The sequence below is a fragment of the Monodelphis domestica genome, chromosome 1 (genome assembly GCF_027887165.1).
Source record: "Monodelphis domestica isolate mMonDom1 chromosome 1, mMonDom1.pri, whole genome shotgun sequence".
NCBI classification, from domain to species: domain Eukaryota; kingdom Metazoa; phylum Chordata; class Mammalia; order Didelphimorphia; family Didelphidae; genus Monodelphis; species Monodelphis domestica.
The window spans coordinates 201379919-201406958 of NC_077227.1; the positions used below are offsets into that span (position 1 = coordinate 201379919).

The 27040-nt window shown below is 37.8% G+C and overlaps 1 protein-coding gene across 8 annotated transcripts in view; it reads right to left on the reverse strand.

The window, feature by feature from the left end:
* FSIP1 (fibrous sheath interacting protein 1) overlaps nt 1–27040 on the reverse strand; it is a 305434-nt gene that overhangs the window by 28789 nt on the left and 249605 nt on the right. Inside the window, exon 14 of one of the 8 annotated variants that reach the window (XM_056810252.1) lies at nt 340–436. The exons of the other annotated variants lie outside the window; for them this stretch is intronic. Within the exon in view, the coding sequence (XP_056666230.1) occupies nt 340–436 (97 nt within the window). The remainder of the gene's footprint in view (nt 1–339; nt 437–27040) is intronic. 8 annotated transcript variants of the gene reach the window in all.

Sequence of the window (27040 nt, forward strand, 5' to 3'; positions counted from 1 at the left end):
TTTATTAAGGATCTAATATGTGCCAGAGCTATGCTAAGCACTTCACAAATATTTCATTTGATTTTCACTATAACTCTGGGAAACAGATGCTATGATCCCCATTGTACAGTTTAGAAAACAGAAGCAGACAGAATTTGAAATGACTGCCCAGAGTAGCATAGCTAGGGAGTTATCTGGGCCAGATTTATACTCAGGTCTTCCTGAGTTCAGGGCCAGCATTCTATCTATTGGACCAGCAGCTACCACTGTCAACAACAGGTAAATGTGAAATCGAGCAGGAAAAAGAGCCAAACAGGAAATCTAAGTAAATCTGTTGAAAAATTGGGAAGAGCAACTTACATTTATAGTAGTCCTTAACATTCAATAAGAGCCATGGCTTCCCCACAGTGGATGTTCTCTTCAATCCACTATTGCCATGGTAGAGTTTCAGGAATTGCTGTGTACAAAGACATCAATCAACTAATTAGTTATTTAGTGGCCATCCTCCCACTGATGAGTTTCTCTGCACTTAGCTACTAGGCTTCTTATGATTGCCTATCCCCATGAGGCCCACACTCAAAGATGTGCAGTTTGATTGGGATGGCTTCACTGGAGTGGCCTTTGACAACCCAGGCTCATTTCCAGGCCAGAATGAAGTATTAGAATAGAATTTCAGTGACAGTTTATCTCTACTAGAGAATTAGCAATCTTCATAAAATTCCTGGCTATCCTCCGAGGTATCAGAACACAGTGATGTTTTGGGAGTGGGAGGACCTGGGTTTCAATCTAGTTCTGCTACTTACTACTTGTATGTCTTTAGCCAAGTCATTTAAGCTCTTTGGGGCCTCAGTTCCTCATCTGTAAAGCATTGTCCTAGACTGGGGGTTCTTAATCTAGGGTCCAGGATCTTTTCAAAAATACTTTGATGACTATATTTCAATATATTTGATTTCTTTCATACTCATATATTTCATTTTATGCATTTAAAAATATTATTGTGAGAAGAGGTTCATAGGTTTTATTAGATTGCCAGAGATCTATTAAAGGTTCTATTTGATCTCAAAAGACTTCCAGATCAAAATCATGCTTCTATGATTGAAAGCTACTCTCAGGAAAACCATCCCAAAATATGTTGTGGCTTTGGACAACTGAAATGTCAATGACCTGACATTTGACATTTTGTTATTAAGTCATGATTGAAATACTGGAGTGAATCACAGATGCTAATTGCCTTGTGACTCACATGATTATAATATTATTATTACATAATACTGCAATTGTTCATAGCATAGGGGCAGAAAGGCAGAAAGATAAACTGGTTATTAAGGCTGACTTTCATTATATTGAGCAAGGCACTAATTATTCTTGTTCATTTTTAATGGTACACAGAACCCCAATTCAACAGCTTGTTTTTTGTTTTTTTTTAACTGCTAATGGTCCAAAAAGCTATTTCCTAGCCTGGAGGAGTAGATGCTTATTCATAACCTTTCCTGAAGGATTCTGTTTGTGTGTGCCACTGCCTATAGCTAGCTGCTTGTAATCAGTCATACTGATCCCTCTCCTTCCTCCTTACCAGCCTCCAGCCTTTCTCTACCTGAGGGTCTTTTGTGTTTAGCTGAATTCTTTAGTGACAGGATCTATAGGATAAACTAGGCCACAGGGGGTAGGAATGCACACATGCTTTCAAGCTAATTTGGATACAAGGCTGCTGTGGCTCTCAGCTTACAAGGTCAAAGTTATATAGCTCTTAAGTTATTTTTTTGTTAATTTCTGGGGAAAAACATCTATCAAAAGTAGGAAAACTTCTATTTCTTCCCTAAAATGGTTCTCCCAATGATCTTATCTAAGAGGTGCACATCATCCAGTGATATATAGAAAGTCCCAGTCTCTCTCTGAAGAAAATGAGAAATACCAAGTAAACTTCTTCCTATTATAAACTGGGTAGTTTTATTGGATTTTTTTAAGTGTCCTTAAGTCAATCTGTGTTCAGCTTTTCTCTCTAAAAAATAATTTTGTATTGTAATTTCATATCAAGAATGAAAAAAAGTTTCTTTGTGAAGTGCCTACCCCTCACCACTATGATTTAATCAGTACCCAGAAAATTTCATTTTAAAGGGTCGCCCTAGAGACAATATTTCACTTTCAAGGCTTTTCCTTTTCTTTGATACAAAAAAAAAATATCTTGCTGTGAATTTAAGCTTCTGCAGGACTTGGTCCAGAAAATGGAGAACAGAAGGAAAAAGAAAAGTCAGAAAACTTTTCTTTTAAAAAAAAAGAATAAACAAACATAAATACATAAATGTGTATATATATACATATACATATATGTGGCTATATATGTGTATATATAATGTATGTGTATAGTGAGAGAGAAAGAATGATAGAGATAGAAGAGGAGGAGAAGAGGGAGGACTAAGGAAAAGAAGGGAAGAAAGAGAATATAGTATAACAGATAGGAGGTTTTGAAATCAAGGAAACCTCAGTTCAGTTCTTGCATCTGACATAATATTTTCTTTGTGTCCCTCGGCAAGTCACTTAAGTTCCCAGTTTCCAAGTTTCTCTAAATCTGCACAGGCAGTTCCACATTAGGAGTTCCATATATATATCAATTCTGCATATTGATTCCAAGGTAGAAAAGTGGTAAAGGCTAGGCAGTTGAGGTTAAGTGACTTGTTCAGGATCATAGAGCTAGGAAGTGTTCTGATCCCTAGATCTCCCATCTCTGGGCCTGGCTTTCTATCCACTGAGTCGCATAGCCTCTTGGGTAAGTCTTGAAACTACTTGCCCAAACAAATTCTGGCCTGCCTTCCAAAAAATGCTATAAACTAGACATGCAAACTTAAAACTAGAAATAACTACAATATAAGAGGTGGTATAGGAGAAAGGACCCTGGAGTTAGAGTTGAGGACTAAGGTTTGAATCTCAATTTTGTCACATTGCTTATATTACTCTGGGCTGACTTTCTTTGTCCAAAAATGAGTAAATTAGACTAGATGATACCTTGACTCCTTTTTGAGTCTAAAATCAACACAATTTGTCCCAAAATAAGGGTCATAGAAAGAGCCACTGAAAAGATCTGAAATTTTCTGATTTCTGAAATCTCTGATTATGTCAAGACTTCTTTCTAAATGTTAATCAGAGACTAAGAAAAATTTCCTTTAGTCTAATCTGGCACTTATAGCATGATCTGGGCAAATCTACTAAATTTGCTTCAATTTCATTTTTAAAAATGTTTTTGAGAATCTGTCTAGCAATATTGAGATGGCATGCCAGGACTGGTTAACACTTCTGGATTCATCTGTAACATATTACACACTAAAATTTTAAGTATTTTTGCAATTTATTCTTTGACATAAATATTCTTTTATGAGTATGTTATTTAAACTAAAAATTAATCTCACCCTCTTCCACCTTCTAATTCATTTTTGGTATGATTGGAAAGTTTTGGAAAGTCCCGCGCAGCTAAGTAAGTATGTCAGTCATAAATTAGACTAAAATCTGTAGAAGCAATATATAGTTAAATAGTCTATTAAGCCACCCAGTGACTCAAAAGAAACTATAGTCATGAAGGCTAGGCATAATAAAGCAGGGTGAAGTTAATTTTCTTTAACCAAAGTTTTCTATCAATTAAAACAGCCTGCTAATTTTTTAAAATGTTTAACTTTTTCATCAAGCATCTGAATCTTAAATATCTCTGTGTCTCAACCATGGCCCTTATATTCTCGAGCTCCAAATGAGCCCCAAATACATCTCATTTAAGTATTTCATGCTGATTGCACTTGAATGAATAGTAGTTTCCCTTCTGGCTGCTAATGTATTTAAAAACCACGTCCTCCCAACTACAGACAGAAAATTTGTTACTCCAGTGCATTAACCAACAACCACAGCGGCCCAGTTTAAGCCATATCCATATTAGTAAATTAGCTTAGGGGTCTAACACAGCTGTTCTCTTAGTGATTAATTGGACCTGAATTGCACAGTGCCTTTGTTTCACTGGCAAAGTGTGCTTCACCAGAGCTTTCCATTAGCACCACCAGTCCAAATGTTCTATTAAACTCCTACACCATGCATCACCTTCTTAACAAGAAGCCATCTATCAGTCCATAACCATTAAGAAGATCATTCTTTTGGCTAGTTTCATCTGAGACACAAGGAACAGCACGACTTACATTAATTGCCCATGATTTGCTTCATGGCCTCTGAGAGACCACAAAAATATCCAAGTTTGTTTCAAATTCAAAATCTGGGGAGAGTACCCTCCTCTCATGCTGAAGAACAACCCCCAGATTTATAAGATTCTATAAACATCTTAGTACCATCATCCATAAGCAAGTAATGCATAAGTAACAGAGAAGAGGGTTTGTTCACATTTGGAATGGAAATACTAACAGGGGGATGGGAAGGGAGGTTGGTTAAATACTTTCTCCAACACTTGCCCTGCCCTGTAAAGGTTAGGAAAAATTATTTCGCTGAATGCTTATGTATGGTTTATGCATAACACTGTAAACTTTTGCATTCACAGATAGTTCTTGTGATGGTGTTCTTACTTGTGGAGATGAGCACTGGGGAGGGGCATTGGGACAGAGAAGGGCTGTAACTGAATGATGCTAATTTCATATGAATGTATATATTCACTCTTTTGTCAAGGAACTCTAATGGCTTTTGACAAGGCTTATTATTGGTGTCTGTGTGTCTGGATCTTCATATGCTAGGCAATGTGATATCTTTGCTCAATACAGACTCCCCTGGCCAAACCCAAATACAATCTTCCTTCATGTCTCCATTCCTCCAACTACTGAATGCAAGGCTGGACTGACTAGAATTGTCTAGCTACACCACTTACAAATGGAGAGATACTTGCAGACACCTCAGAATTCTAGTTTAACCCATTCTTTTTAAAGATAAAGAAATTGAAGCAAAGAAATGATGGATGTGATGGATATAGAGAAACACAGAAAGAGAGATTTGAACTGAGGCAGAAAGAAGTAGAGCCAAGAAAATAGTTTAAAGCATTAACTACCACAACCTAAACAGAAAAAATAATGACATCCTCACACACACACCCCAAATAGAAGTAGCAAACCAAAGCAATTCTCAAGTATCATTTCACATCCATCAGACTGGCTAAAATGACAAATATTGAAGGGGATGTGGAAAAGTGGAAACACTAGTATTCTGTTGATGGAACTGTGAACTGATCCAACCATTTTGGAGAACAATCTGGAATTATGTTCAGAGAACTATAAAACTGTGATATTATTGCTGGGTGAGTTTCCCAAGGAGATCAGGGGAAAATGAAAAGAATTTTTAAGTCCTAAAATATTTATGGCAGCTCTCTTTGTAGCAGCAAAGAACTGAAAATCAAGGGATGTCCATAAACAAATTGTGGTATTTGATTGTGAAGGAATACTACTGTGCCATAAGAAATGATGAGCAGATCAATTTTTTTTAATGTGGAAAGAACTACATAGGATAAGGAAAAGTGGACTGAGTAGAACTAGGAGAACACTGTATGTAGCTACAGATTTAATATTTGAAGAATAACTTGGTGAATGTTCACCTTGAATGAACCAAGAAGTGGAAACATGAAAGGTATAGCTATATATTTTGCCAGACAATGCCTTCTATAGTGTGGGAAAGTGAGAGAAGGTCTAAATTTAAACAAAAATGTTAAGTAGATGTAACAAAATTAGAGATTAAGCAGGACATGAACAAAGAGATATGAGAATATATCTCCTATCTATCCCTTTATGGAGGTGGGAGGCCCCTAGGTGTTACACACTGGCCATATTTTAGGATTTTTTTAATGTGTCAATCAGTTATGCTGGGTTTTTTCCCCTCTTTAAAATACAACATGCCATATTGGATGGCTCTCTGGAAAGGGAAAGGGAGAATTATTTGGAATAGCAATGGTGATGTAAGAAACAGAAAGTATCATTAAAATTTTATTTTAAATAAAAAGAAACTGAGGCCCAGGGAAATTGAATGACTTGCCAAATTACACACAGATCAAAAAGTGAAAGATTCAGGATTAAAACTCAGCTCTTACAACTCTGAAAACTAGTGTTTTTCCCAGTTTAGCTCTGTTTTAATTATCTCATTGAAAAAACACATATATACATGAATACACAAAGAAACAAGCAAAAAAGCAGAGATCTATGCATTCATCACACATATCATTTCTTAGCCTCAGTTTCATTATATATAAAGAAAGAATGGGTTGAACCAAATGAGTTCTGAAGCTCATGACAATATCTCTCCATTTGGAAGTAATATAGGGAAATAATACTAGTAAGGCTAGTTGGGCAGGAGAATCTGTTTTAAGTAAAGATATCACATATCCCAGGATGTTTCAGAACAAAGAAAATAGAAATTAAAAGGAAACTCAGAGACTAACTCATAGCTGAATTTCTTCTTTAGCATATTGGCATGTGATCATTCAGCCTTTCCTCAAAGACCCAGTATGTTCCAAGACAGTTCTTTCCATTTCTGCATAGGTCTAATATTTGTGAAAAGAGGAAGTTAAGTGGCTCAGTGATAGACCAGGAATCAGGAAGACCTGAATTCAAATCCAGCCTCAGATGGTTCCTCTCTGTGTGACTCTGGGCAAATCAAAAAGGATCCACCAGATCCACTAGAGAAGGAAATGGCAAACCACTCCAATATCCTTGTCAAGAGCATCCCATGCATAGCTATGATCATGAAGCATCAGACGTGACTGAACAACTGAACAATGACATCAATGCCTAGGTAATTTTCCCTTATATCAGCCAAGATTTGTCTCTTTACCCAGCTATTGCTCCCAATCTAGTTCTGCCCTCTGGAGTCAGAGAGAATAAGGCGCTTCTCTTGTCCACTGTAATATCCTCCAGGTCTTTAAGGACTAAAATCAGGATCAAATTGGCCCTGAGTCTGCTCTTCTCCAAGAGGAAGATCTCCAGTTCAGCCTTCTCATTTTGTAGATTTGGAGTCTGAAGTCCATAGGAGTTAGATAACATTCCCTAAGGTCATCCAGGAAGGAAGTGACAGAGATACAATTCAAATCCACATTCTCTGATTCCAAATTCAGTGGTCTTTCCCTTGGAACTACACACTCTACAGCTATGTTCTTAGCAATTAGGACCTACAAGGAAGGAATTTAATCATATTGGTACTCCAACACCTTATATTTCAGGAGCATTTTACAGTTGCAAAGTGCTTTATAATTCATTATCTTGAGTTTCATAAACCTTTTTGAGATAAGCAGACCAAGATCATCTCCATTTAACAGATGATTGAGGTTCAAGGGATAATTAGATCAAGTTATAAAGCTGGGAAGTGGCAGAACTGAGATTTTTACTCCCAATCATATTACAGTGACTTTCTAATGTGATATTAATACTCTGTACTACATAGGACAGGTAGGTGACACACAGGATAGAGTAGTGGACCTGGAGTCAGGAAGACTTCAGTTCAAATCTAGCTTCAAGCACTTAATAGTTGAATGACCCTAGACAATTCATAGTTCTGAATGACTTGATTTACTTATTTGTAAAATGAGTTGCAGAAGGAAATGACAAACCCAACAATCTTTGTCAAGAAAATCCCAAAGGAGATTATGATGAGTCAGGAACTAAACAACAATATATGAATTGGTTAAAATTGCTTATTGCCTTCACACATTTTAATCAGTCTTCTTGAGTTTGGCATTATTTATTTTTCCTGTTGAATGGGATAAAATGTATCAAGTTGCTAGTAAAACAATAATTAAGTGCAAACAAGAGTGTGCATGTTCTTCCACAAAACAACTTTACAAACAGATGTAAAATTAAACTTATCCTCTCTCCATAACATACAGCACATTTCAATTCACTTTTTATCATCAGACATCTAGTGAATGTCTACAGAATGCAAGGCATTGTCCCTACCTATTACCATAGGGTTTTCATAATCTAGACTAGGCATATTCCTAGTTGGATGAAAGGAGGGACAAGTGAATTCTCTTAAGACATAAGTGGACTAGAACCATGGTGGTGAACCTATGACACACTTGCCAGAGGGGACACTTGAAGCCCTCTCTGTTGGTACACACATCGTTGCCCTAGCACAGAGTTCACCAGAGCTCATTACTAGAAATCCAGAAGGATGTGGGGCCAGGTTGCTCCCCTCCCACTACACGGGCACCTGAGTATTTTTCTCACATCACCCGCCCCTCTAAAAGGCTCACCATCACTGGCCTAGAATATATACAAGGAGAAATTTAAAGTGAATTTTTGTTTTTCACAAACTTTATTATTATAACATATGCATTAGACTCACCATGTTACAACTAAAGAGTCCTTCCTCTGGAATCAAATCTGAAACTTACTAAAAATTAACTAGATGGTCTTTGAGGTCTCTTCTATCTATGGATTATTACAATAGCTTCTTTTGGGGTCTGCCTGCCTCAAGTCTCTCTCTACTCTAATCCACCCTCCAATTCAGCCACTAAAATGATTTTCCTAAAGCTGAGGTCTAATCATGTCACCTGCCTCTACTCAGTAAACTCCAGTGCCTTCCTATTGCCTCCAGGAGCAAATATGAAATTCTCTGGTACTCTTTGGTTGCCCCCTGCACCTGTAATTCTCTCTCTCATCATATCTACCTCCAGGCTTCCTTGGCTTTTTTTGAGTCCTTACTAAAATCTCACCTTCTGCAAGAAGCCTTTCCCAATCTCCTTTTTTAATATTGCCTTCCCTCTGGGTTACTCTTAATTTATCCTGTCAATAGCTTGACTTATCCATTAGTCTGTGAGCTCCTTGGGTCTAGGAATTGGTTTTTTGCCTTTGTATCTCTAGTTCTTAGCACCAATGCCTGGCACATAGTAGGCACTTAAAACAGTTAACTGAGTGTCTTTAACACTAGATGCACTATGTTGAAAGGGTCAGGAAATGAGGAAGACAGGGTATCATCTTACAGGATTGATTCTGCCACTCAATAGCTATATCAACTGACAAATCTGAAGATCTGGATTCTAATATTAGCTTTGTAACTTTGAGAAAGCCACTCAAATTCTATGAGCCTTAGTTTCTTCATATATAAAATGAAGAAATATTTAACCTCCTTCATAAGATTTTTGTGAGGAAAAGACTAGAAACCTGAAAGCTCTGTATAAATGTGAGTTCATATAGTGTGAATTACATTATAGTATAGTAGTAGTCTTCTCGGTAACCGAGGATGACGATTGTCTTTGTGCGTTTTCCTCTATGATAGATGAGGGTGCACAAAGACACTTGTGCATGAAGGAGATTTAAGTGGAAAAGTCGATGCACAGAGACAGTCCCACTCTCTCGGCGTTGGAAGCCTGGGTCCAGTGGCACGAAAAATCATTACACCTGGAGACTTCCTCAGCTGCATTGGATGGCCGTGTTGTCTTTTGTGCTCAAACACGCCCTAAGCACTCCACAGTGCTTTGCTGCATCACCATCTCAGCCATTGAACCTTCTTATTGGTTTCTTCTGTCTGTTCGGCCGAAGCAGTCTTCACATGCTGGGTGAGCAAAGCCCTGGTTCACCAGGGGTCTAAGACCCGATGGCTACCCTCACAAAGTTTAGCTGGCCTGTCAGACCAAGTATATGGACCAAGGAGCATGTTTGCTTTCCATCCCGGTACTAGAGAATTCCAAGGAAGTCTAGAGTATTTTCAAAGGTCCCTTCATGGGGACAGGTAGGTGGCTCAGAGGATCAAGGGCCAGGCCCAAAGATGGGAGGTCCTGGGTTCAAATTCGGCCTTAGACACTTCCCAGCTATGTGACCCTGGGCAAGTCACTTAACCCCCACTGCCTAGCCCTTACTGCTCTTCTGCCTTGGAACCAATATATAGTATTGATTCTAAGACAAAAAGTAAGGGTTTGTTGTTCTTGTGAATTACAATAAAACAGTTATTGATCCAAATGCCCATAAGGAAGCCATTGCAGGTACTTGAGCAGGAGGATGACCATATAATTTCTAGGTCCCAGATTAATCAACCATAAAATGGAGAAGGTGAAAGGGGCTTGAGTAGATGATCTTTAGATTCTCTTTCAGGTCTTGAATTTTAGTCTCCAAGTTACCTGTAGTCAAATCTATGTATGTCCTGAGACATAAGACATAGAATGATCTCAGTAAAAGTTAGTTATTGATGATGATGACAATAATAATAATAACTATCACATATAAAGTGCTTTAAAATGTTAAAAGTGCTTAAATACATTATCTGATTTAATTATCTTGAAAATCTCATGAAGATTATTATCCTCATTTTACAGATGAACCTGGGGATCCTACTGTGTAAGTGATTTGATCATAGTTACACAGCTAGTAAGGTTAAAAAGAAGAATTTAAATGGAGACTTCTTCAGTTTCCTGGCATATCCTTTCCACTTCATCTTTTGAAAAAAAAATGGTTTCCTTAAAATCTTATATTTTGCAAAATGATGGAAATAAATTCCTGCACATCTGTTTGAAAACAGAACAGTATTAAACACTTTTGGAACAGCAGCAGACTAAATTGTTCCAGGTATGTGGAACCGCAATAAGATGAACTTAGATAAAGAATTTCAACACCAGTCGAACAAAGATATTCCACAACACCAGGATGCTGGGACATGCTGAGGAAGTCAGTGCCGTCTCACTAGCAGAGCAATACTCTGCTACAGCATTTCAGCATATAGTCATTTGTGGCCTTAATTCATGTTGACATTTCACACTCTACAAAAATAATAAGTGACTAATAAAAGTCTGGAAATAAATATATAAGAGTTATCAGTTCAGTATGAGTGAAATTAACTGTATTTTAATATCCTTTTGCTTTTCAAACACATGAGATGCGCAGGCAATACTTGTGTTTTGGAACATTCCAGTTTATATTCTCAATTTTTAAAAGGTCTGTTTTGGGCTTTTTTGGATGTGGATGAGAAAGCCCTGCATGACCTACTTTCTCCACTGAGTAAATATTTAATTTGTACTCTGTTGGGCAGCTGGGGCACCTGCATAGTCTCTTGTAATCAGGAGCTCTATTTTGCTATATTTGCTATATTTTTGTTAGTTGTACCACCATTCTGCTTTCATGATTGAATCCCTCGACTCTCTTCTTCATAGCTCATATCCAGTTATTCATTAAACCTGTCAAACCTTCCTTCACAAAGCTTCTTAGATTAGTCTCTTCTTTATTATCCTTACTGTCAAGCCAGACTTAAGAGTATTGCTATAAGGGTGCTGCTGGGTGACTCAGTGGATTGAGAGCTAGGCCTAGAGATGGGAGGTTCTGGGTTCAAATCTATCTTCAAAATCTTCCCAACTGTGTGACCCTGGGCAAGTCACTTAACCCCCATTGCCTAGCCCTTACTGCTCTTCTGCCTTGGAACCAATACACAGTAGTGATTGTAAGACAGAAGATAAGGATTATTTAAAAAAAGAGAATTGCTATAGCCTCCTGAATAATTTCTCTGCACTAGTCTCTCATCCATCCAACCCATTCTTCCTATAACTAATAGATTAATCTTCCTAAAATACATTTTTGCTCTCTCATTCCTCTGTTCAAGAACTGATGACTCCCTATTACTATTGGAATTATTATAACTATAACTCACATTTGTACAGTTTACAAGGTGATTTTTTCACAGGAACTATGAATTCAATAAATATTATCTTCCTTTTATGTGTGAAGAAACAAGATTCAGGAAGTCTTAATAACTTAACTGAGGTTCAGAGCTTATATAAGAAGCAAAATTTTTAACATTTAAAGCTCTCCAAAATTAGACTGACCATGCCTTCATCTCTCTTTCTCCTCTCTTGAATTCTCTATACTAATTGTTAGCATTTCCCTCACTAATAATGGTCAGAGATAGTGACCAGTCTTGAGATTTCACTGTTATGGAGATCTCCCAGATGTGGAAACTCTAACAATGTAGATCTGCACCTTCTTGGCAACTTATGGTCTTAGAGAGCTGCCTAAAGCACTGAGAAGTTAAATGATTTACCTACTAAATCAGTAAGCATCAGAAATGGAACTTGAACCTAGTCTTCCAGGCTCTAAGTCCAGCTCTTTGGCCCTTTGCCATCTTTTGCTATCCTGCATCCCTCTACCACAAATCACCTTGTACACACCACTGGTACTCGTGTGCGTGTCTGTGTGTGTGTGTGTGTGTGTGTGTGTGTGTGTGTGAAGATTTACTTATCTGTGCACATAGTTTCTACTCTTTATAGAATGTTAGCTCCTTAAAGGTAAAAGATGTTTGGCTTTTTTGTCTTTGAATTGAAGTTTCCAGTTTCTGTTGAGGGCTCTATCATCCTTCTAGTCACTCAAGTACACTGCCTCAAAGTCATCCTTGAATCTTTCACTCTTCCTCCTCTATCTTCATTTCCAATTAGTTGTCAGCTTATGCTGATTGTATCCCTGCCAATCTCTAGTATTGTTTTCTTTCTCTGTATTCAGACAGCCATCATCATGATTTAGGCTGTCAGTGCCTCTCACTTGGACTATAATTTCAGTAGTCTCTTCAGTGGTTTCTCTGGGTTGAATCTCTCACCTCCTAATCCCCACCAAAATTGCCAAAGTGATATGCCTAAGGTCCAGGTCTGACCATATGGTTTCCCAGCCCAGAAAGCTCCCTCTTATCCTCTCTCATTTAAAGCCCTTGACAGTCTAGGTCCAGATGACCTTTCCAGACTGGCTTTATTCGCCTTCATGCCCTCTACATTCCAGTCAGACTGGCCTACTTGCTGTTTCTTGTACACAGGCAGGATGAGACCAGATTGGGGAAGACTTCATATGTTAAGGTAATTAGATTTAAAGGGGAAGGCAAAATATTCTAGAGTTCTAAAATATTCTTAAGCATATTAATGATATGATTAAAATGTTTTAAGATGTTTCCAACCATTATAGACAGAATAAATTGAAACAGAAAAAGCTATAAGCTCTTAAATCAGCTTAACTATGCAATATGATATAATAGACAGGGTGCTGAATTTGGAATCAAATAACCTGAGTTCAAACCCCATCTCTGTAATTACTTACATGACTTTGGGCAATTCACATAAAGGGGATGGACTAGAATGTCCATGCTAGCTCTAAATCAAGGATGCTAAGAAATTAAGTTGTTAGTCATTTTCAGTTCTGTTTGCTCTTTGTGACCCCATATGGGGTTTTCTTAGCAAAGATACTGGAATGGTTTGACATTTCATTCTCTAATTCATTTCACAGATGAGTAACTGAGGCAAATAGTTAAGTGACTTGCCCAGAGTCATATAGCCAGTAAGTGTCTAAGGCCAGTTTTGAAGTCAGGAAGATGAGTTTCTAGAAGATTCCAAGCTCAGTGCTCTATTTACTGTGCCACCTAGCTGCTCAAATAATAAATAGCACTAGAATGTGTTAAGCAATGATGACAATGGGAACAGAAAGAATATGAATTTTGAAGAAAATAATACGTCTTGGTGAAAAGTATCCAATTAGGATATCTAATAAGGATACAGCAAAAAGAGTTAAAGATGACTCCAAGGTTTCCAGCATCAGAGACTAGAAAAAATAATAACACTGCCACAGGAAATGGAGATAAGTAGGAAAGGAAGCCAGTTATAGGACTCAAGTTGATGACTTTAATATTAATCATATTGACTTGTGTTGATAATAGATTATCACTATTCTTTTTTTTATGTTATTTTCAAAGGTGTTGGAGCAATATAATAACCAATTCCACACAAACTTAATCATAAGTAAATATATCTTCACCTCTTTCTTAATCCTTATGTAATCCAAGAGCCAAAACCAAAACTTTGGCTTTATACAACTGATGTTTAATCTCTGGGCTTCTCATCAGTCCTACTCTATTGCTTGTGTCCCCACTGAGAGCATCCCCAGGAAACAGCAGAATTTAGTTTGTAACCAGGTCTTTACAGAAAATGTGAAAAGCATGCTCATTTTTCATGCAAATATTCAGGTTTTATTTATCCCAATGGAAAATGTAAATGACTTGCACAGAGGCCATAAACTGTCAAATATAATTCTCCTTCCTTCTCTAGTGGTCCTTATCTTCCCCAGGAACTGATAAAGTTATTTTATTAGCTGATTCCTTATTAAATCAAATGAGTTAGGATTGTTTTGGAGGTCCACAGGAAATACTTAAATAAAAGAATTAGAGAGATTCTTCAACCCAGAACCTCAGGTCTTTAGTGCATGAAAAAAGTATAGGGAGCAACTGGATTGAGAACCAGGCCTAAAGACAGGAGGTCCTAGTTCAAATCTGGCCTCAGACACTTTCTAGCTGTGTGACCCTGGGCAAGTCACTTGACTCTCATTGCCTAGCCCTTACCATTCTTTCTACCTTGGAATCAATGCTATGTATTGATGTATTGATTCCAAGGCAGAAGGTAAGGGTTTAAATTTTTTTATAAGAACAAAATATAAATGGTTGGGATGGACTGAAGGGTTACTCTTTAAGATTAAAGCAAGGATAATAAGGAAGGTTTACCTATCTTTACCCTGCCTGGAGCTGGCAAGCACTTCTATAGACTTTGAAAAAAAATTACCTAAGCAATTTCTATTTCCTGAGTTCCCTCTTATCAACTATGGTCAGTCATAAGTGATCTTTCACTCACTTCTACTAATTAACTGCATATAAGGGGAATACTGTGGAGAATGCCAGTGACTAGCTTGGTATATGCAAAAACAAAGGGTCAATGGTTTCCCAGCTGGGGGATGAGCTAAAATCTTAACATTTTGATTTTATTAATAATTCTCTTAAGCTAGATGGAAGAAAATAAATTATACAATGAACACTTAGAATAATAGAGTCATTGTTCAACTAGATTCAGATTACTGAAGTTCAAGCATCAAAAGTGAAGTTCTAGTCTCAGGAGCAAGGAGTAGAGTAGAAGTGCAAACTATGGGAGAATCCACCTCCTAGGCTTCCCAGGAAAAGGAAGATTGGGTTTTGTAATGAATCTACCTGCCCATAAGGTGGGGAGGGGTACTAAAAACATAAGTGCCACTTCTTTCTCTTTTGCTTTCCACTCTAGACCTCCAAATGCTGCCATACATTGATGCCAGCTGGTTATATAAGCAAATGCAAAATATGTACCAGATAATCAATCCATCCTCTCCCAGCTGCCAAAATGATAAGAGGGAAGAGGAGGAAGGCATAGTAGCAGCTGGAGGAATCAAGAAAAGTCTCATGAAGGAAGTGATACTTGGACTGAGCACAAAGAAGCCAGGGATTCTGTAAGGTGGTAGGGTTGAGGGAGTACATTCCAGGAATGGGGAACAACTTGTACAGAGTCACAGAGCCTGAAGATGGAATGTTGTGTACAAGAAACAGCAAGTAGGCCAGTCTGACTGGAATGTAGAGGGCATGAAGGCGAATAAAGCCAGTCTGGAAAGGTCATCTGGACCTAGACTGTCAAGGGCTTTAAATGAGAGAGGACAAGAGGGAGCTTTCTGGGCTGGGAAACCATATGGTCAGACCTGGACCTTAGGCATATCACTTTGGCAATTGTGGTGGGGATTAGGAGGTGAGAGATTCAACCCAGAGAAACCACTGAAGAGACTACTGAAATTATAGTCCAAGTGAGAGGCACTGACAGCCTAAATCATGATGATGGCTGTCTGAATACAGAGAAAGAAAACAATACTAGAGATTGGCAGGGATACAATCAGCATAAGCTGACAACTAATTGGAAATGAAGATAGAGGAAGAAGAGAGAAAGATTCAAGGATGACTTTGAGGCAGTGTACTTGAGTGACTAGAAGGATGATAGAGCCCTCAACAGAAACTGGAAACTTCAGAGTAGTAGTGAGTTGGAGGGTTGTGGAAGGGGAAAAAGTGAGTTCTGTTTTGGATATGTTGAATTTGAAATGCCTATATCACATCCAATTGAAAATGGCCAAGAGGCAGTTCATAAATCCAGTGGGCACATCTGGAGAAAAGCAAGGGATGAGTAGTTAGGAGTAATATATATAAAGATAACCCATGATAACTGATGAGATCACTGAGAAAAAAAAGGAAAAGAGAAAGACCTCTTTAAAAATAACCAAAAAAACCCACCATTTTACCAAAAAGTCCCATTTCTACAAAATGAATTACTATCTTTAGATAAGGTACACTTATGGTACCAATAAAAAGGAATTCTCTCTGGCCAATCAATAAGTAATAAGACTCTAAAATCATATGATATTGTTTAAATAGTCACATGACTTCCTCACCAACTGTACTAATCAATGTCTTTCAGGTGCTAGGAGTTGAAGATTTTTTACTTGGTGGTATTTCCTTTTATTCTGGTTTCCTCAAACCTTCTCATCTCCTGTTTTCTCTGGCAAATGTAAGAATCTGAGAAATGGCTTAAGGCATTTTACCAACTATGTTATCTAAGAACCTAACTGCCCTGGAAATACTTTAAGTAAATAAACTGAAAAGTACAAGAAAAATTCAGTCTCATGCTTTGGTTTTCATTAAATGTTTGATAATTTTGATAATAATGACAATGATAATGATTATCATTAATTGGTGATGATATCAGTGTAGCTTTGTGAAATGATGAAAGAGAAAACCCTTGTGAGGAAGGGGATCTAAGTATAAGTTGGAAAACAAGGTCTTGTTAGTGACACAAATAATCTCAAACTATCAAAAATTTAAAAAACTTAAAAATATTTATTCTTAGTACTGAAAACATAATTTCCCCCATAGATTTATCTTTCTAATCATGTTTTTCTACGTTAACATGAAAATTCTAAATGGTAAATTAATATTTAAGTTTATATTAAAATACAGCATGGGATAATGGAAAGAGAATTAATTGCTTGGGTCAAGAACACTTAGCTTTGAAGCAGCTATGTATCAGTGGATTAAACTGTAGGCTTGGAGTAAGGAAAACCTGGGTTCAGATTTTACCTCAGATACTTCCTACTTTGGGCAAGTAACTTAACCCCCATTGCCTAGCCCTTGCCATCCTTCTGTCTTAAGAGTTGATACTAAGAACAAAAGTAAGGGTTTTCAAAAAAAAGAAAGCACACCTAGGTTCAAGCCCTACTTCTAACCCAAACTGGCTATATAAGGCTAGGCAAGTAACTTAGAATCTAAGACATTTACTTGCAAAGCATTGCAGCTCTGCAGTGGCAGAGGGACATTCCTCATCAATGAAACCATAGGTGTGAACAAGATAGAGATAGATAAATAAATAGTAGGATAGATAGATGAATAGATGGCAGAAAATAGAAATATTGATAAATGAATAGCTAGAAAGATAGATGTAAACAGAGGGAAAGATGAATAGTTTGTGTTCTCCACCAGGCCTTATATAGCCCTTTGTTTTGTAACTCCTCCCCCAAACTATCTTCCCATCCTCATTTTTGTAGTTCCTCTCCTAGACTCTGTTATCTGACTAAACTAGCCTTCTCTCTGTTCTCCAAGCAAGATATTCCATCTCCTGTCATTCCATCTCCTATCTCTGTAGCATTGTATCCACCATCCTCCAGATGTTGCAATGTACTCCTGCCCCATATGGAGCTGTAAGAATAACTTCCTTCCTTTAAAAAGGAGCTTAAGCACCGTACTCTACAAGAAATCAGTCCAGGTATTCTAAATGCTGACATTCTCCCTCCTAAAATACTGTATATTTGTTACTTTGTATTTATTCTCTTTATTCTAATCTGCATATACATATATATATATATTCATCTCCCTTTTAGAATATAAAGTCATTTAAAGTGAGGATTGTGTCCTTGCATTAGTCTAGCACAGTTATTTAACAGATGCTAGTCAATTAATATCATATTTATCAACTTCAAATTATATGGTCAACACGACAGAGGACTAGAAATTTTCTTTGATCCTTATAAACTTTTTCAAAATAAATATATGTTGGAGACTAAACCATTTCATCTCGCTCCATGGTCTAAAATACCAAGCAACCTAACAAGGTAATGATCTGATGGATTAACATTAGGGAAAGCATTGGCCTTCCTAACACAGTTACTCAGCATCTTATTTCTTACTAGCTACTGTACTTGGAAAAAGTGGCCCAAGCAAAACCAAAAGCTAAGACAGTAGTATAAGCAAAACTCTGTTCAAAAATACTACTTAGTCAACAACTAAGGAAATTATTTGGGGGAAAGACTGAAGTTTGTGAAACTTGAAATGCCTAGCATGGGAGGAAGAAAAAATAGCTTTGAAGCCCAGATCCTGGGAAAACTACCATCAAAAAGGAAGGAATAAGAAAGTAGGCAGTTAGTTACCCAAGATCTCAGAAGGAAAAAATTCATTTAAAGACCTTCAGCACAAGCAGATAAGCTCCAAATCATCTAATCAAGTTTAAACATCTATGAATAAGTATTGTTAGAACAAAGGAAAGTTAATAAGTATCTGATGATACAGATGGCCTGGGGTTCTCAACCACAAGCAGAATGTTTCTGAGTTGTTTAAAAGAGAAATAAGAATTGTGTCAGCAGAATTTATGGCTTTCATTAATCAGAGAATTAAAAGTCTACAACTGACATAAAGAGAAGAGAAATACTGAAGGAAATTACATAGAGAAATGTTTTTTAGAAAAAGGTGCTGAAAAAGAAAAACTAAAAAAAAAAATAGTTGAAGGAGAGGAGAAGAGGGATTTTACTTGATCACTTCCTGAAAGAACAAAAGGGTAAGAATTAGAAAACTAGATAGAAGGGGGAAAAAAGTAATTGATGAGTATGGCAAAAGTCTAAACTATGGAAAGGGCTGACAAACCGTGAGGATGAGGGGAAAGGAAGTCAGAATTAAGCTAAAATAACTGGAGACAAAGTATTTTCTTTATGGAAGAGTAGGTAAAACTCTTAATTCAGAAAAAAAATTCAATATGGATTAGATAGTCCAATAAAACAAAAAAAGAGTGACAGGTGAGGTAATATAACAAAAATTTCTATGTATCGAGGGAATCAAAAAAAGTAGGAGTTGCAATCATATTATCAGACAAAAGGAAAAAAAACAAAACAAAACACAAAATAAAAAAAGAGAAACAGGGACATCATCATATCTATCTCTCTTTGTGTCATATTCCTCTAGGGGACAGTAAGTTCCATGAAGGAAGTAGCCATTTCCCTATTTAAACTTTGGAAATACAACCTTCCCTTCCATAGCATCTAACACAGTAGTCTGTACACAGCAGGTACTTAAATGATCCCATTTTGTTCAGTTAGACAATTGCAAAGTGCAAACTAAGAAATGTGCTGGCCATCAGAAGCAAACAGATCCTGCAAAATACATTGAAAGACTTAAGAACTCTGCTTCTTCCAGTAACTCATCACAATTTTAAAGGACCTATGATAAAGCATGGCATCCACCTCCTCAGAGACAGATGAAGGACTCAGCTTGCAGAATGAGAAATAGATTTTAAATGTAGGAATTTCTACATTTATTGAATTTATACATTTATTAGAAAGATTTGGATGTGTTTTTTTTTTCCTAATGTGGGAGATCTAGGAGTAGGAAGGAAAGAACAAAACTATTTGTTAAATTCTTTTAATGTTTTTTAATTTAAAGAGAAATTAGATCCAGGGTAAAAATTTGCCATAAACAAATTTCAAACAATTTATTTAAGCAAAAATACCAAAGAAAAATACATGACCTTCTCTTTGTGTTAACCTTAATATTCAAAATACAAATCAAAAAAGAGAACTATGTTCAGTATTACTCCTGCTGCCTCTATTGGAGTATTCTATAGACCTTTCAAGACAAACAGGAAATAGAGCTTTCTTTTTGTCTAATCTCAGGAGGATAAATTATGAGGTTTGTAAAGGAGACTTTGGTTATGGAATGATGTCAAACATTTTTTCCCCCTATAGGAAATCAAACCCTGTTCCAATTAGTCTTACAGCTAAATGAAGTAATGTTCCTAAAGCACAGCTCTGATCACATAACTTCCCTGATCAAAAAATGTATGTATTACCCCATTTCCTAGCAAATAAAAACATTTTGGCCTTCAGGGACCTTCCTAGTCTGGATCCCTCTCACTTGCCTTCTGCAGACTTAGTTCATTCTACCTTCTTTCATCTAGTCTATCTTCCAGCCAAGCTTGTTTATTCAGTGTTTATTGAACTCATCCTATTCTTCCCTCCTGCCATGCATTTGCTCTCATTCATTACCCATGTCTGCCACAGGCTATCATCCATTTGTCAAAACCTTACCCATCTGTCAGAGTCATTTCCCTGAGGTCTCTTTCCACAGATCTCTCAGAGTACTTTATTCCTTGTCTACGCAGCCATAATATTCCATTTTATATTACAGAGGCATGTCTTATGATCTCTGCTTGACTATAAGAAATCTGAAGGCAAAGACGAAGTCTTAGTCAATCTTTCCCTCTTCCCAGCTCTCACACAGCCTTATACAAATGAGATGCTTAGTAGATAGAGTACTGGGCTTGGATTAAAGAAGATCTGTGTTCAAATCTTGCTCAAGACACTTGTTAAGTTGTAGGACTCTGAAGATGTCATCTAACCTTTCTAAACCTGTTTCCATATCTGTAAAACTGAACTCAGAACTCCAAAGTTTTTTGGAAACCACTGTATCTAGAAACTTGGAGGATGCTGGGCATGGTGGCAAATGCTACCAGGAAGATAAAGGAAGGTGGACCTAACCTCAAGAGTTCTGAACATCAGAGGGCTGAAGCCCATTATGTATCTCCACTAAATCCAGCAACAATATGATGAGCCCCTGGGAGTAGGGAAGGTGGGATCAGGTCTCCTGAGGAAGATGGAACTGGCCTTGGTTAAAAAAAAGAGCAAGTCAAAGCTTCCATGATAATCAGTAGTGGGGATTGGACCATGAGTGACTACTGTACTTCCAGTACAAGGCAGGAGATCCAGGAAGGAAGGAAGAGAGGGAGGGAGAGAAAGATGGAGGGATACAGAGATAGAAACAAACAAACAAACATTAACACTGTCATTCAGAGAGGGATGACAATGCAGCTGTTCTTCATTCAGGTGAAGCCCTTTCTGGCAGAAGATAATGATAGTATTCCTAGAACTTTGAAGCTTAAATTCTTTTGAGTAGGAAAAGTCTTGTTTTCAGAAAAACTTTAAGTTTAAGATACTTATGAGTCAAATGGCTCCAGTGGGGCTCTCAATAGCCCCTTATTGTAGAGTTCATAAGCCACAAACAGAATCTGAAAGGTTCATTTACAAACAGTTGGCATAATCATGTTGAAAAGACATGAATATAATAAATGCATAATTTTGTGCACCTCCAAATAGTAACTTGGTAAAAATATTTCCTACACATAGCTCTTCCTTATTGCCTTTTACAACAAAATGGTTATTACTCACAACTAGAACTTAATTATTAAAGAATTGGAGAATCTAAAATTTGAAAAGAAATTAGAGGACATCTAATTTGACCCATATCTGATGTAAGAGATTAATGCTACACAAAACCTGGAAAAGCAGATGCAATGAATGGAAGCTTAAAGATCTGCCCATCAAGGAAAATTACAGAGAAGAATGTGGCCTAGAGAGGGCAGTTGAACAAGGAGACACAAACTGTTTCTTACTCACTCTTTTTCCTGGGACTTTGGAAGAAAGAGCCAAAGGACATTTCTCTGCCTTTCTGGTTATTGACTTCTCCCTGATAGATTTGGAGCTTGTCTCTGAAGACCTTTGAAAGCTGTTATCTTAAAGATTATACAACTTCACTTATTCATTTTGAGATGTATAATAGATTAGGGAAATCCTAAACTCCCTCTCTTCTATTCAAATTCCCTTTAGCCCTCCTTCCTTTAAAACAAATCCCAGTATTTTAGAGAGTGAGTTATCTGTTAAAATTTCAGTCAATTTACCCATTCTGAATCCCAGCTTGATCCCAACTGAAAAAGACAGCAGAAGTTGGTGGGGGGGGAGGGAAAGAATTCTGTCTTCCCATTACCTTATTTCTCAGTGTTTGCCCAGCACCTCCAATTACCATAAACAACCCAGTAAAGAAACCACCTAATACACTGATCAAAGTATCCCCTATATACTCCTAACAGGAGGACATTTAAATGCCAGAATGAAGATCTCTAGTGACTGGAAATTCATTATTTCCTCTAGAATTCATTCCACTTTTATTTTTTTAGGTACTGATTTGGGATGGGGCAGTGAGATGACTCAGTGGACTGAGAGTCAAAGCTAGAGATGGGAGGTCCTGGGTCATATCTAATCTCAGACACTTCCTAACTTCATGACCCCTGGGCAAGTCGCTTAACCCCCTCTCACCCACTGCCTATCCCTTGCCACTTTTCTGCTTTGTAACCAATGCAAAGTATTAGTTCTAAGATAGAAGGTAAGAATTTATAATAAATAAATTAATTAATTTAATTCAATTAAATACTAATGACTTTTGTCTTTACATCACAGTCATCTTCGACCACATACTCAGATTAAACCCTCCTTTGTGACAGAAAAATAATCAAATATTCTGATCATTCTACTTTTTAGACAATATAATGAATAAGAATGTTTATACATCTTTGCAATTGCAATTTCCACTCATCATTACAAGTTTGACCCTTCAAGGTCAAAGAAAATAAATCTATTCCTTCTATATGTCAGTACTTCGATCTGATACTTAAAAACAGCATTTGTGTCCTAATCCTCCCCTTCTAGGAAGCGCATACATAAACCCTATTCATCTCATCATCTTCTGGGAGTTCTAGCTTGTCTAATCTTTGTCTCAAGCTGAACACAGTACTGTGTGATCTGTCTAGGACAGAGAACCATAGATTTCTTATCTCTGTTCTAAATGTCATATTTCAGTGCATTCTATGCCTACATTAGCTTCTTTGGCTTCCATGTCACATTGGTTATTCATATTAATACTTTCTACCTAGTAAAACTCAGAGATCTATCTCACAGGACCTATGAAACTGAATCATGTTTTTTCCCATCAGTGAAGGTGATTTTTTGAAAGCAAGTGTAAGAATTTATGTATTAAATTGCAATATTCACTCATAGTAGTGGTGGTCTCTCGGTGACCAAGAATGACAATTGTCTTTGTGTGTTTTCATCTGTGGTGTACCCTCATGTGGCTTTGAAGTCCAAAGGCTGAGGCGCATAGTTTGTGGCACATGGGGCCTGGGACGCAGTTGTTACGGGAGGTGCGGTTGTGGCCTGGTGTCGACATTCATGCGCAGCGGCAAGACGTCGACGTTGCTCATCTTCAAAGGTGGTGGCGGCATGGTTAATGTGGTTTCGCCAGCTGCTTCTGTCAGAGGCAGCGAGTTCTAGTTGCTTTGGTGTAATGCCAGCCCACTTCAAGTTGGACTTTAGCTGATCCTTGAATCTTTTCTTTGGTCGGCCTTGTTTCCTGAGTCCAGCTGACAGTTCACCATAGAATACCTGTCTTGGTATTCGCTGTGGGTCCATGCGGATGATGTGTCCAGACCATCGTAGCTGGGTTTTGAGGACCAGGACTTCGATGCTGGTGGAGTTGGCTCTGTCGAGGACTTCCTGATTGGTGATTTGGTCCTGCCATCGGATCCTCATGATTGACCAGAGAGAGCGTTGGTGGAATTGCTCCAGCTGTTTCATGTGCTTCCGGTACAGTGTCCATGTCTCGCAACCGTACAGGAGCGAGCTGAGGACCACTGCGTTGTACACTTTGAGCTTCATTGCAGTGCTTACACTTCTGTGTTGGAGGACTTTGGAGCGCAGCCTCCCGAGTGCCTGGCTGGCCTTTTGGATCCTGGCATTAATCTCGTGGTCTAGAGACCCGTCGTTGGTGATGGTGCCACCCAGGTACTTGAAAGTGTTGATGTTAGAAAGCTGCGTGCCATCGATTGTAATGCAAGGCTGGCTAGTTGGCCTCCCTGGTGTGGGTTGTAACAGCACCTCTGTTTTGCTGAGGCTGATAGTCAGGCTAAACAGTTTTGTTGCAGTAGAAAACCTGTCCACAATGGTTTGAAGATGATTTTCTTGGTGGGCCATGAGAGCACAGTCATCTGCAAAGAGAGCTTCCAGGATGAGTCTCTCTGTTATCTTTGTTTTTGCAGTCAGGCGGCGAAGGTAGAATAGTGAGCCATCCAGTTGGTATTTGATGTAGACCCCCAGGTCTAGATCCATCACAGCATGTCGTAATACCTGGGTGAAAAATAGGTTGAATAGTACCGGAGCGAGGACACAGCCTTGTTTCACGCCATTGGAGATGTTGAAGTGATCAGAAGTCTCTCCACCAGATAGGGCTTCCCCTGTCATGTCAACTTAAAAGAGCTGGATCAGTTTGATGAATTTTGCTGGGCAACCGAGCTTGCTGAGGATCACCCACAATACGTCCCTGTTCACTATGTTGAATGCCTTCGTCAGGTCTATGAAGACAATGTAGAGACTCAGGTTCTGCTCAAGGCATTTTTCCTGCCTTTGTCTCACCGTGAAGACCATGTCGATGGTGTGGCGATCTGGTCGGAAGCCACACTGTGATTCAGGCAGGTTCTGCTCTGAAACAGATGACAGGAGTCTGTTGAGTATAACACAGGTGAGGATCTTTCCATCAGTGGAGAGTAGTGAGATGCCTCTGTAGTTGTCACAGGCTGCTCATGTGCCTTTGTTCTTGTATAGGGCTACGATGGAGGCATCTCTGAGTTTTGGGGGCATGTCTTCCTCTTCCCATATGCTGGTCAGCACTATGTGGAATGCCTGGAGCGCCTTTCCCTTTAAGTCCTTGTACACCTCGGTTGGGATCCCGTCTTTACCGGGTGCCTTGCCTGTACTCATTTGTTTAATGGCTTTTTGGACTTCCTCTATTGAAGGAGGGACGTCAAGTTGTTCAATGGTGCAGTTTTGGGGGATCTGGTCAAGGGTGCTTTGGTCGACTGAAGAAGGTCGGTTGAGAAGCTGACTGAACTGTTCTGTCCACCTGTTGCTGATAGATCTAACCTATATCCATCTTTTTAGTGTTTCAGCTTTTCCCCCACAGTTTCAAGTTCTCTTTAAATTTGCCAACCATGACTTGTATGGATTCCTCTAGGTCAGTGATAAAAATGTGGAATTTGGGGCTGGGCAAAGGACAGATGTTTGGAGTACTCCCCTTAAGAACTCTCTCCAATTTAATATCAATCTATTAATGACAACTCTTCGGGTCTAAACATTTAGTCAGATGTGAATCCACTTACTGTTCTATCATCTAGTCTACATTTCTCCATCTTGTCCACAAAGAAAGAAAGTCTTTGCCAAGTGCTTAAAAAAAAAAAAACCTAAACATACTCCATATGTCATTCTCTTGATCAACCAATATGGTAAACTCCTCTCAAAAAATTCAATGAGCTTAATCTGGCATGATGTGTTCTTAATGAAGGCATGCTGATTTTTAGAGACCACTCCTTCCCTTTTTAAATAATGATGATGATGATGATGATGATGACAGTATTAACTAACATATTAGCACTCACTTTGTAATAGGGACTATGCTAAGTACTTTACAAATATTATCTTCTTTGATTCTCATGAAAACCCTGGAAGTTGCTATTATAATTGTTATTATTAACCCTAGTGCTATTATCTCCATTTTATAGATAAGGAAAAATGCTAATAAACAAAAACTTTATAATGTGTTTTAAATTTTTACTACAAATACAAGTCAAGCTCACCAGTTTATAGCCTATTGGTTTCATGTTCGATTGTTTTTCAGTTGTATCCAATTCTTTGTGATCCTATTTGTGGTTTTCTTGGCAAAGATGCTGGAACGGTTTGCCATGTCCTTCTCCAGCTCATTTTACATATGAGAAACTGAGGCAAACAGGGTTAAATGATTTGCCCAAGGTCACACAGTAAGTATCTGAGGCTGAATTTGAACTCCTAGAAATTGAGTCTCCCCAATTCCAAGCCCAGTTCTCTATCCATTGTGCCACCTAGTTGCCCTATTGGCTACATATCCTTTTGAAAATTAGGATATTTGACCTTCCCAATTCATGTCATGGACTCTTATTCCCCCAAATCTTGTAATAAGATGGCTCAGTGACAATATTAATCTATTCTTTTAGTATCCTAAGATGTAGTTCGTCAGTCTTCTATTCCCAGGAATTCAGTAAGGGATGCCAGGTTCGCTCTTATCATATACTCACTTATTTTCAGTTTTAGCTTTCTAGTAACCATTTTTACTCTTTCTTTATCCACAAAAAATGACCATCCTCTTTGGAAGAGAAAACAGAATCCAAATCATCTATCGTCTTCTTTCCATTCATCCAGAGCAAGTATCCTAGCCCTTCTTATTTTAATACTCTTACCACCTTTAATACAGTTCAAAATGTCTTATTTTCTGTCCATCTTCACTAATCTCACATCCTTCTGAATTCAAGCAAATGACTACCAATAATTTGTGAGATTTTCCCTCCTGGACATTGCCGACTATTAAAATTTTCATATGATTTCAGATATAATCTTTTCAACTTCTTATAACTCAATCCATGACATCATATCTGTCAATGCCAATTTCTACCCTTTCTACTTCTGAAGCTAGAAACTTTCAAATTATCTTTGATTCTTCTCCTTTTTTTTCTCTACATCAAATCTGCCATCAGGTCTTGTTAAATATCAGTTGTTCTTTCCACTTCTAGCCAATTCTTTCCTTTCCATTCATTGTTCTCTGAGTTTTAGTCTTCTCATTTGTAAAATGAGGGATTTAGACTAGACCTCTATAGTTCCTTCAAATTCTGAAGCTTATAATTACTCTCTAATTATCTTGGGTACATTAATTTTGCCTTCCTAAGAAGACTACAATCTCCTCAACAGCAGGGACCATGTATTGTATTTCCTTATATATTGCATGGCAATTAACTCTGAGCTTGTTGGGAGGGTAATGGGGCCTCACTAATTATCTAACAAAATATCTTTTCAAATGGACATGGAGAAATGGGAAAGACATAGGTATCCTCAACTGATAAGAATTGAAGAAATAGACTGTTGCCCAATTTCAGCTTTCTTTTTCCTATTAAAACTTTTGCTCAGAATTTGAAGTTTAGAGGAACTATAGAATATTATAGTTAGAAGACACTTGAAAGATTATCCTATTCAATAATTTTACAAATAAGAACATGAACAAAGTCACTTGGCCAAGGTCACACGTAACCTTTCAGTGG